The following is a 12,883-nucleotide window of genomic DNA, read 5'->3' on the forward strand; positions in this document are numbered from 1 at the left end:
CCCGGAGGAAACCCACGCAGACATGGGGAGAATGTGCAAACTCCACACAGTCAGTCGTCTGAGGCGGGAATTAAAGGTGAGAGGAAAAAAGTTTAAAGGGGATACACATGGAAAATACTTTACACAGAGGGTGGTAGGTGCCTGGAATGCATTGCCAGCAGAGGTAATAGAGGCAGGCATGGTAGATTCATTTAAGGTGCTTCTGGACAGATGCATGAGTAGGTGAGAAGCAGAGGGATACAGATCCTTAGGAATTGGGCTATAGGTTTAGACTGTGGATTTGGATCAGCTCAGGCTTGGAGGGCTGAAGGGCCTGTTGCTGGGGTGTAAGTTTTCTTTGTTCAGTATTACTGCTAATTTTGCAACATTTTTATACCTTTTATTTCAATTTGGTAGCATCCTTAACTATTACTTGAATCAACAGATGGTACATCATTTTCATGGAGGCCGTTTCTCAATTGAACATACCTTCATTGAATGTGAAGTAAATTCTCAAGTGTCAGCTACCAATTCTCTACCATCTTACCTTTTAACCAATTTCCCCAATCCTCTGTAGCCAATGCCGGCTTTGTAATGTCTTGACATTTAAGACACTAGTTTCAAAACCAGGTTTCTCATCTGTAAAATTCTAATGATTTCTCTCTCCTCAAACCTACCTTCAATTTGGTTTATCCAATCTATAAGAACATTAAAATCCCACTATTTCGAGTATTTCTTATAAGCCCCCATTATTTCTTGACTCATACTGTCCTACAGTGTTGAAACAATCACTCCCACTCTGGGGTCAGTTAAACAACTCCCAGCGGTATCATCTTTCACATGCAATTATGTAAACTTCATCCAACCTGATTCTACATCTTGATGTTCTGAGCAATTTCTTGCAACTACACTGCCACTATTCACTAAGGTAGTAGCGCACTGCAAATCAAGCCCCCCTACTGAGTCAGAAATTTGTGAAAGTTTGAATAAATCACCAAATTGTCTAGTTTTACCTAACTAATTCAGACTAAAGGAATATGCAAAATACTAAGTTTTCAGGTTCAAGAAAATAACTATTTAGTGTTAAACTATTTTCAACCAGTGGTGAGAAAACATGGCTAGTAACTAACTTATATTTTATCTTTCTTAAAATTCACATGCAATAAAAACAAATACAAGAGACAAGTATTATACTGGGGGGAGAAAAAAAATCAGAAACAAGAGTTTGGGTACCAATTCAGATCACAGACGTGCAAGAGATGTTTTCTTTTAACTCATACCAGATTCTTTGCTGATGAGATAAGGTTGTTCTTGTACAGTGATGTACCATTCTCTGGTTGAGAATCTAACCTTTTTACAGATATTGAAAAGTTATTTTTTCCCCTTTCACAAATCAGGAGTGTAATGGAATGCTTCTCACTTGCCTGGACGGGTGCGGCTCCATCACTCAAAGCCGACGCCATGCAGTAAAAGCAGCTCTATTGATTGGCGCTACACCCCCAAGCACTCCCTTCACCACCGATGATCATGACACATTGCTGCTACTATCTACAGATACACTGCAGAAAATTCACCAATCCTTAGACAGCACATGGAATTGGCAGTGGGTTTTCAATCTCTAAGGGAAAAGGCAGCAGCTATGTGGGAATAGCACCACCTGCAAATTCCCCTCCAAACCACTCACTGTCCTGACATGGAAATAAATCATGTTTCTTCACTGTCACGGAGTCAAAATCCTGGAATACCCTCAAAACAGGTATTGAGAGTTTACCTACAATAGATGGATAACAGTGGTTCAAACTAGCTCATCACTGCCTTCTCAGGGCAACTGGCCATATTCCACAGGTTGAATAAATAAAGAATAACTTCCATAATTTCAATATAGTGGTAGTTTTTTAGTCCACAGTGCAAAAGTGACCTTTACAATACTTATCCCATCCTTATCAAGAGCTACCAAACCTTTCCTTTTATCTCATCATTTGAGAAAATCAAATAAGCTTGAATATTTAACTCTCAGGTTTCATCACATTGACATCTCTGTGATGGATATATTATATTTATTCTTTATATTTATGCTTTCAATTCATCCATCTTTACAAACATTTCATGAATTTTGGATTAAGAGACTTTAATTTTGTCATTTTATAATTTTTCCCTTAATGGGCCTATTTGCTAATGCACTCATGTTTTATGCTCTGTTCTTTCTTGTTGCACTTGGTTAATCCTTATTTAAAAATCAAACTAGCACATCATTTCTCATTAAATCTCCTCTAATTAATCCTTTTAACTATTTAGTTTAAAGCCCTCTCCACAACTGCAATAATTAAATTCACCAGGATATTGGGTGCCAGTGCAGTTCCATCCTAATTGAAAAGGCTCTCTTGTTCCTCAGAGTGCCAGGTCCCCATTCATTGAAACCCATTTCTTCCAAAACAATCTGAGCCACATATTTAGTTCTTCGATCTTATTTTCTCTATGCCAATTTGGCCATGCCTCAGATAACCAAGAGATTACCACCTTTGTGGTTCTGTTTTTCAATCTAGCCTCGAGCTGTGCATAATCCCTCAGGAGATATTCTTTAGTAGTCCTACATTATTGGCACCCATGTAGATGACAAATGGATTCCTCCTCTGCCATTCCAATTTTTTTTCTAGCCCCGAGGAGACTCCTTTAACCTTAGCACTAGGCCAGCAAGACAATTTTTGAGATTCATGCTCTCCACTGCAGGATCTGCCTCCCCTTAACTAGACCATCCCAGACTGTAAGTACCTCCCTTTTTACTCCTTACAATTCAAATATCTGTATTTGATTCTGTATCTTGGTGCTATAGTCTGCCTGTTCAATCTCCCTGTTGTCCCTGCTCTTCTCTACTCAAGCCAGATGCTTAAACCTATTAGACAACACAAGGATTCAAGTTCCTCCAATGTGATCGCCTGCACTATACCTGTTTTCCGCAGTCACACCCTCTCGTCCCTGACTAAGAACCAAATCTGAAGTGCTTAACACAAGTAGTGTCATTGCCTTCTGGATCCAAGTGTCCAGGTAACCACCTTCCTCCCTGAGGCTCTGAAGTGTACAAAACTCAGAATCCTCAGTTCAGAAAACTCAGTTCCGTCTCAAGTATGTCAAGCTGCAGACATGGCTACTGTGTTTCACACTGATGTACCACAAACTACAGCTGCAACTTATCACCTACTTTAACATCTTTGTTGTGTTTTGGAGTTTCATGTTTTGAAGTATCACTCAAAAGCAACTTCCAAAATTCTACACTTACACATGTGCAACAGTGGACATTATTTGATGTACTTAACAGTAAGCCCAATTAGTTTCACCATTATTCTGTAGTCATCATTGGGTCTGAAATGTTAATTCAGCTTTCTTTCAGCAGATACTGCTGAGTTTTTCCAGCAATTTGTTTTTACAACACCATTATCCTTGAATATACCCTGTCTTAGTAACAGGAAAGGCCAACCAGTAGTGGTGGCACAGTAGAATGCAGCGAGTGCAGAGTCGCCCTGGTATCCTCAACATAGACTCCAAACCACATGGAAGTCCCTTGGCATCAGGTCAAATGTGGGCATGTGAACCACTTGGTAATTAGTACCTATCTCTCCCAAATCCATACTCAAGCATGTTGGACACCAATTGGAAGAATCAATGGTTGATAAGGATATGGAATGCACCGAATAGGTAACTAAAATATCAAAGCACCAAGAGTGACTTCAGATATTGACGCAGTCCATGTCCAAATGCAGCAAGACTTTGACAATATTCAGGTTTGGACTAATAAGCAAATAATGTCTCATGTATATGCTGTCCAATATTTCCAAGAGAATCTAACCAATGCCCCTTGACATTCGTGTCCAATTGAATCCACGACTATCATCATCTTGGTTACCGTTGACAGGAAACTGTAAAGGCACAGACATAAATACTGTGGATACCATGCAAATCAAAGGTTGGGAATTCTCTGGTGGGAAATTCACTAACTCGCCAAACTAGAAGGTTCAAAGTAAGAGTGTAATGGAATACTCCTCAAATACCTAGATGAGAACACCACCAACATTATTCAAGAAGCTGGAGGTCATCCAGGACAAACAGGCTCCTTATTTGGCATCTCAACGACCATCTTGAGCATTCACTCCCTCTGTCGCTGCCACATGGTAAAGTTTGCTAACACTATCCATCTACAAAATGCACTGCAGCAATTCAACACAGCTGGTAAGGTCAAAATCTTAGAACTCCATCAGATCAGCACCACGGAACATACTTAATCCATAGCTACTGCTACAGTTCAAGACGACAGCTCATCAGCTCAAGGGCAATGTGAGGTGGCTAGTAAGTGCTGGTGGCGCCTGTAACACCAACATCCTCTGAACGAAAAGAAAAAAAGCACAAAAGTTCAAAGATTAGCTTCCCTTATGAATCCAAGCTGTATTTCTTTACCAATTGTTTTTCATAAAATAAGTGCTTATCTCTCATTAACCCATGCTCCAAGTAAGAATTAACTTTGTACTGAACAATTGTCTTAAGAATTTTCCCACCAAAGGGTTGGCAACGTTCCCAGTTTTTTGGAACAAGGATGAATTACAGCTGTCAACTGCAACATTTTGTTTTTCGGCAATACACTGCAAAGTGCAGTTCTGCCACCTGTTGGTCATATTTTGATGATGCAAATAAAGCACAACGCTGAGGATGGAGAAGTAGGTCACTGAGCCTGCCCCACTGTTCAATAAGATCATGGCTCATCTGATAACAAAACTCTTTTCCTCAGACCCCTTGATTCTCTTATTAAGATTGTCAGATGTTTAGAGTTAACTAAAGAATTTCACAGAACCACCACCCACAGAGACAAAATTCCTTGTAATCAATGGGCAACCCCTCAGGATTATGCTCTCTGGTCTCCAATCTCCCACAAGGGGCAACATTTACATCTAACTTGGAAAGCTTCTGAGAATGCATGTTTCAATAAGACCTCTAAATCTCCTAACTCCAATGCAGGCCAAACCTATTCAACCTCTCCTCTTAAGAGTTCCTCCAAACCTGGTATCAGCCAGTAACCCTTCTCCAGACTGTGTCCAATGCCAAAACTAAAACTTCACAATGTTTAGGTATGTACATTTGCTTCCCTCTTAGCAGCTAATGTTATAAATAAATGTGGCACTAGCACTGATCCTTGTGGCACTCCGTTAGTTTCAAGTTGCCATCACAAAAATGCCCGAGGAGAAAGTGATGACTGCAGATGCTGGAGATCAGAGCTGAAAATGTGTTGCTGGAAAAGCACAGCAGGTCAGGCAGCATCCAAGGAGCAGGAGAATCGATGTTTCGGGCATGAACCCTTCTTCCGGAATGAGGAAAGTGTGCCAAGCGGGCCAAGATAAAAGGTAGGGAGGAAGGACTTGGGGGAGGGGCGTTGGAACTGCGATAGGTGGAAGGAGGTTAAAGTGAGGGTGATAGGCCGGAATGGGAGCGGAGAGGTCAGGAAGGTTGTGCTGAGTTCGAGGGTTGGGACTGAGACAAGGATTTGGCGCAAGTTTTGCATTTCAATGCCAGGACCAACCAACCCAACCACCCCGTAGCTCAACACTTCAACTCCCCCTCCCACTCCACCAAGCGCATGCAGGTCCTTGGACTCCTCCATTGCCAGACCATAGCAATACGACGGCTGGATGAAGAGCGCCTCATCTTCAGCCTATGAACCCTCCAACCACAAGGGATGAACTCAAGACTTCTCCAGTTTCCTCATTTCGCCTCCGCCCACCTTGTCTCAGTCCCAACCCTCAAATTCAGCACCACCTTACTAACCTGCAATCTTCTTCCTGACCTCTCCGGCCTATCACACTCACCTTAACCTCCTTCCATCTATCGCCCAACGCCCCTCCCCACCTTTTATCTTAGCCCGCTTGCCACACTTTCCTCATTCCTGAAGAAGGGCTCATGCCCGAAACGTCAATTCTCCTGCTCCTTGGATGCTGCCTGACCTGCTGCGCTTTACCAGCAACATATTTTCAGCTAATCACAAAAATGCCCACCTTGTTCCAACTGTATAGCAGCTTGCCAATTCTCTATCCATGCTAATATGCTCTCCCCAACACCATGGGCTTTTGTTAAATAACCTTTGTACAATATTTTGAAATGCCTCTGAGAAATCAACAGGTTCTCCTTTATCTGCACTGCTCGTCATTAGATTAGATTACTTAGTGTGGAAACAGGCCCTTCGGCCCAACAAGTCCACACCGCCCCGCCGAAGCGCAACCCACCCATACCCCTACATTTATCCCTTACCTAACACTACAGGCAATTTAGCATGGCCAATTCACCTGACCTGCACATCTTTGGACTGTGGGAGGAAACCGGAGCACCTGGAGGAAACCCACGCAGACACGGGGAGAACGTGCAAACTCCACACAGTCAATCGCCTGAGGCGGGAATTGAACCCGGGTCTCTGGCGCTGCGAGGCAGCAGTGCTAACCACTGTACCACCGTGCCGCCCACTCAAATTCTAATAAAATTGTCAGGCATGATTTTCCTTTCATGAAGCTTTGCTGACTCTGCTTGATCATATTGTTTCTCAATATCTGTCTGCTATTATATCCTTCACAATACTCTAGCAGTTCCCCAATGACTGGTCTATAGTTAATATTAAATTCACACTCCAATACTACAGTTGGTGGCATTTAAAGTTAGGCATCCTAATTAGCCTACTGATATTACCACTGTGTCTATCTCCTCTATACTGAGGATAGTGAAATCCAATTGGTGGGTTTGGGTTAACACTGATCATGTGTCAGTTTGGTAGTTTTGACAAGGAAATGTGAGGTACAGAATACAATTTGAAAAACAGGCAAAATACAGATACCGAAAGAAAATGAGATTAAATGAAATAAAAGATATGCAGGTATTGAATACTTTATATGTTTTTATGAAAATAAATGCTTCTGTCACCATGACCCTCCCATTGCCTTCCCTCTTACTCCACCCTCTCATCAGTCTCCCATCCAACCCCAGTTGAGCAGCACTATTGTTTTTCTGCCAGAGGTATCATTAAGAATGCCTGGGCAGCATTACCACTAAATATTTGCAGGTGTGTTGTGTTGGCAACAAGTTCTTCCAATTTAACTCCTAGGCTGATACTCACTCAGCAAGAAGTCTTCCTGAAGGGCTTTTGCCCAAAACATCGATTTTACTGCTCCTCGGATGCTGCCTGAACCGCTGTGCTCTTCCAGCACCACTAATCCAGAATCTGGTTTCCAGCATCTGCAGTCATTGTTTTTACCAAGAAGTCTTCTTTGTGCAGTTGGTCTTAACATGATTGAGTGGTACTACACATCTTAATTAAAGCTATTCTGATACCATTTTCTCAGTTTTACCTGACCCCTTCGCAGAACTGTGCTCCATGGTGCTTAAGCAAGCAATTCAGATTGTTCTTGGCGTAGCTCCCCTGATCATCTCAGGTAGTACATACATTGCATCTTGATAAAGAATCACATTTTGTGGTTCCCTTTACCCAATTATCAGTCTAAAATTCATGTTCCTCCAATTTGCTCACCAGCTGAACAGAGTTGGAGGAACCAGATATTTCCAACCAGGTATGGCCATTAAAGATAGAGCCTCTGCTCAAAGAGGAATTCCAAGCTGTAGCATTCTTGCCTGACAAACCAAAATGAACCCGGCTTGCCCAGCAAAGCTTATGTTAAAGATACGAGTATGACAAAAAAATGATCATAATCAAATTGTGCAAAACTCTTATATGAGCTAATGTTGATAGTAACTAAATAATTTCCCTACCAGTGCAGAGCCCAATATTAAAAGTTAATACTAGTTGTACCATGTGCAAGACCAGCAAGACACCCGACAAAAAAAATCCAATGCCAAGAAAGCATTAGTTTTGTTAATCTTGATGTTGCTCCAGCTCAAAATACACTGTATGACACTCACGTACTGCGAATAGTTTAAGTGACAAAAAACACAATTTAATGACACTTCCATGTTGCCTTTGTAATTACATAGTCCCCCTGTACCTGCAGGGATACATTCCAAGACCTATTGTGGAAGCCTGAAACCACAGATAGGAAAAGTGAACCCATTCATTTAAATGGGCAATTTACATTCCCAGCAGTCCCCAGACTCTGGTTCTGCAATGTTCCCTGTAATATGTTCGGGCCGTGGTAAACCACGTCTAAGTGAAACCACAGTAGCAGGACCTGCAGTTAACAGGGTCGCCCTGTATTCTTAAAATGTTGTGTTGTCAATCGCGTCTAGTTGTTTTTTTGAGAGTCACAGGTGAGTATTTCCCAGACCACCAGTAGCAGAACTACTTTCACATGCAATGAACAAAATCAGTGTTTTTTACTATCAGTGCCGTTTCTTTGCATGCATCCCCAGGCAATGACTGGCAAAATCTGCCAAAATGTTTTTCCTTTCATTTTCAGAGAGCTGTGATCAGGTATAATGACCACTCGGGCCAAGATTAAGCCAACTCAGCATTAAAACAACCTTTGTTATTGGCTGCACGAACAGAGCTAGTGTTCTACGTTTCTCCATGAATAAATATATAGATGTTTAGCAGCCGAAAGCAAACAAATTCTGATAAACTCAGCGCATCTGGGAGTTGCTGTCTACACCCGTCTTAGCTGCTCAAAGGAGGGGTGGAAAAATGTGCCGGCCAGTACAGATAAGGATGGGAAGGCTTCCTTCCTGACAAGCATGCACCTGAGTTCTTAGTCACTTCTACTGAAAATAGCATTTTAAAGAATTCAAATGATTTTCAAAATACTTTGTTTGCGTATTCTTTCTGCACAATGGAAAATGTATTTGACAAAATGCCCATTATTCCAATTACTACCGTTACAAGAAACAAATGTTTTGGGCCACAGTTTATTTGAAAATGAAGCCCCATTTCTTATACCAAAAGGTTTACCATTTTCATAGAAAAATAATTGAACAGTCTTGCTTCAATCGAATGGTTCTGGTAACTGCCATCAAAAAACATATATCTTGCATAATAAAAACATTTTCCCCCTTTTGAATAAAAAGGACAGTTAGGGCCGACTGAAGCTTTGAACAGAATTAGAGTCTATCATTTACTGGAAACAGGTCACTCGCTTTTCACTTTCTTTTTCTTCTTCTTCTTCTTTTCTGGGATCTGAAAATTTTTGAAAAGGCAAAATGTCAATTACTATAACCTATGATTATATGAAACCAAAGTGCTGGAAACGTTCAGCAGATCTGACAACATTTATGGAGACAGAACAAAGAATTACAATTTTAAGCAGAGCATGGTACAACCTCTTTGGAACCAATTCCGAAGGGAGAGCATACCTACTGTTTGACGTTCAAAACTCCAGAATTAGAATATTCTCAGTTCATTGGAAAGTAGTAAATGTTACATTGTCATTCAAGAGAATGAAAGATGCAAAACAAGGGATGATTTACCAGTTAGCCTGACAGGAAAAGAGGTAGAATATGGAAAAAGACACTTTGATCCAATTTCTCCATGTCAATCAAATGTCCCAAACTAAACTAGTCCTGTTTGCTCTCACTTGGCCCATATTCCCTTAAACCTTTTCTATTCATGTACCGCTACAAATAACTTAAATGTAAATCTTTTCCAAACCCTCTCCAATAATATCCTTCCTAGAACACAGCAGAGGACTTCAAAAAGAGGCCTCCTCAACGTCCTATACAGCCTCAACATGATGTCCTAACTGTTATACTCAGTAGTCTGAACAATGAAAGTAAGTGGGTGGCACGGTGGCTCAGTGGTTAGCACTGCTGCCTCACAAGGCCAGGGACCTGAGTTTGATGCCAGCTTTGGGCGACTGTCTGTACAGAGTTTGCACATTCCTCCCACAGTCCAAGGTGATTTGGCCAAGCTAAATTGCCCAATGTTTAGGGATGTGTAGGTTAGGTGCATTAGTAAAATGCAGAGTAATAGAGTAGGGGAACGTGCCCAAGTGGATACTCTTCAGAGGGTCAGCATAGACTTGTTGGGCCAAATGCACTGCTTCCACACTGTAGGGATTCTATGAAGGGTGCTAAATGCCTTCTTAACCATCCTGTGATACAACTTTCAAAGAACTATGTAGCTGAACACCAACCCCAAGTTTCTTCAGCAACAGTACAGTTGTTGAGGAAACAAAATATGTTGCAAAGGATTCAATGGACAAAATAAAAGGAAGTGCCAGGAATTGAGGGGCAAAACGACAACATGGGAGCAGGCTGGCAATCAATATAAAAGAGAATCTGAAGTCTTGTGCATATAATTCATAACAAGGATAGTAACAGGATGGGGACAATTCAGAACCAAGAAAAAGAACTAAACAAAAGAAAGAGTCAATCAGTTGAAACAGCATGAGCACTTTACACCTGACTTTACGAAGAAAGTACTGCCAAGTGAAAGAGAAAGAGGAGTTAAAAATTGAAAAAAAGCTGGTATGAGGAAAATTGATTGATCACCAGGACCAATGGCATGCAAAAGGTTGCTGACTGAAGTCAGACTGGCGATAATTTTCTAATCTCCACAGATACAGGGTTGAAAAGACCCAAGGACAGCAGAAGAATGGCTTTGTTCAAAAGTGGTGCAGGGATAATCCTAGTATTGACAGGGGCAATTATTTCAGTGACTGGGAAACTTTTCTGAATAAAAATCTAGAACAATGCAGATCACGATTAGGGATCAGGAATGACAGAATGATGTAATCTCATGTTCATGATTGTATCCCAAGATACTGTGGATGGCAAGGAGGTAATAGCTGAGGCATTAAGAGATATCTTTGTACCCTTTTCATCCTCAGGTGAAGATCCAGAGGACTGGAAAATGGCCAAAGTTGTTCCTTTGTTTGAGGAGGAAAATAGAGAACATGACGTCAGTAGTGGGGAAGCTAATGGACAAGATAGAGAAGATGTATTCAATTTGCAAGTGAATGGACTTAATGGTGATAGGCTACATAGGTTTGTGCAGAGGTGGTCATGACTCACCAACTTAAGGTTGAGTTTTGAAATGTGGAGGAGCCACTGTTGGCCTCGGGTGGACCAAGTCAGAAGACACATGATATCAGGTTATAGTCCAACAGGTTTACTTGAAATCACAAGCTTTTGAAGCACTTCCCCATCATCAGGTGGAGGAGAATCAGACTTCACTTGACGAAGGAGTAATGCTCCAATAGCTTGTGACTTCAAATAAACGTATTGGACTATAACTTGATATCATATGACGACGTTTGTTGAGGTAGTGACAAGAATGATTGATGAGGAAAGGGCAGTGGATATTGTCTACTCTGACTTCAGTAAAGCATCATGGCAGGCTGAGACAAAAGGTAGAGTCTCGTGTTCCAGAATGTATGGCTAGATGGAATCAGAACTGGCCTGGTCATAGAAGACACTATTGGTGGAAGGGTGCTTTTTGGAATGGAGATGAGTGTTGGGACCTGACTTGTTGGTAATATATTAAAGTGGTCTGAAAAAAAAAATGTAGATGGCCTGATTAGTAAGTTTGCGAACAACATCAAAACTGAAGGAGTTGCAGATAATGATGAGGTTTGTCAAAGGACACAGCAGATTGCAGATTTGGGCAGAGTTATAGCAGATGGAGTTCAATTTGGACAAATGCAGGGTGATGCATTTTGGATGATCAAATTCAGGAGCAAACAATACAATAAATGGCAAAATACTTAGCAGCATTGACACACAGAGGGGGATCTGATTGTACAGGTCCACAAATCCCTTGAAGTGGCAACACAGGTAGCTAGGATGGTCAAGACAGCATACAGCATGCTTGCCTTCATCAGCCAGGGTACTGAATATAAAAAAGGGTGGTGGGTGCCTGGAACGCACTGCCAGTGGAAGTGGTGGAAGCAGGCACGTTAGAAACATTCTTGTTGTTCACCTTCCATTTGTATCGGAGGGACAGAAATAAGTAGCGGGGCTATGTAAGAATTAAGCATCAGCACAGGCTTGGCGGGCTGAAAGGCCTGTTCCTGTGCTGTATTCTCTTACTTTCACTTAAACACCCTTCCCAACAAAACTTAATAGCCCTTGCTTCATTTAACCCTGTTTACTTTCCCTGAATCAATCCCCAACCCAAAACAATATACTACCCAATCGTAAGAGCACCCAAGATTTGTGTAACCACTACCTGCATAACACTTCAATCCTCACGCTCTTACCTCTTCTGTAAGAAAGGAAGTTGATGGTTCCTCCTCTTCCTGTTTTACATCCATCTCCTGCTTCTTCTCTTTCTTCTTTTTCTTCTTGGTTGGTGGCTCAGCTTCTTCAACAGGTTCTTGAAATAAGAAAGTATATAATTATGATTCCATCCAGAGTGCAGCACTGGTCCATTGATTTCTGAACTCAGACCAGTCAGGAACAGGAGGATCCACATGGTATGGAGTAACTCACCATGCACTTGACTGACAGAAAATCAAAAAGCCACAACCTTCCAAACAAACAAAGACTTGGAAGCTCCTAAACCTTGGGGCAACTCAGCTTATAAAAACAGACCTGTAAATCTGAACAAGTTCAAACCAGGAAAGCTGACGAGGACAGCGAGTAGCCGAACCAAAGAAGGAAAATGGACAATACAAAAACAAAATACTGCAGATACTGGAATTCTGCATTACAAAAGAGAAAATGGTGAAAATCCTCAGCATGTCTAGCAACACTGGTACAGAGAAAACAGGTTCACATTTCAGGTCAATTGCCTTTTATCAGCATTGGAAAAAGTTAAGAAAAGTAATAGTTTTAAAGTACAATGGAAGGGAAAGTGAATGATAGCATGAAAAACAAAGACAGGGGATCAATAATTGTCTTGGGACAATCAGAAGATGCCTTGAGGAAATGCATTCTTTGGAAAATGGAAAGTTACGAATAGTAACCATGCAAAAATCAAAATAAATAAACAGGA

The 12,883-nt window shown here is 41.3% G+C and overlaps 1 protein-coding gene across 1 annotated transcript in view; it reads right to left on the reverse strand.

Moving 5' to 3' along the window:
- Positions 1-7,930: 7,930 nt before the first annotated feature.
- The window catches only part of nop58 (NOP58 ribonucleoprotein homolog (yeast)), a 34,641-nt gene continuing 29,688 nt past the window's right edge, over positions 7,931-12,883 (reverse strand). The window contains exons 14-15 of the mRNA XM_043693379.2: positions 12,147-12,262; positions 7,931-9,124 (exon numbers count right to left, since the gene is read on the reverse strand). Coding sequence (XP_043549314.1) covers positions 9,077-9,124; positions 12,147-12,262 — 164 coding nt within the window. The 3' untranslated portion in view covers positions 7,931-9,076. The remainder of the gene's footprint in view (positions 9,125-12,146; positions 12,263-12,883) is intronic.

Source organism: Chiloscyllium plagiosum, unplaced genomic scaffold (assembly GCF_037043375.1).
Source record: "Chiloscyllium plagiosum isolate Xiang-an unplaced genomic scaffold, Cpla_swu_hap1 HiC_scaffold_7, whole genome shotgun sequence".
Classification (NCBI taxonomy): domain Eukaryota; kingdom Metazoa; phylum Chordata; class Chondrichthyes; order Orectolobiformes; family Hemiscylliidae; genus Chiloscyllium; species Chiloscyllium plagiosum.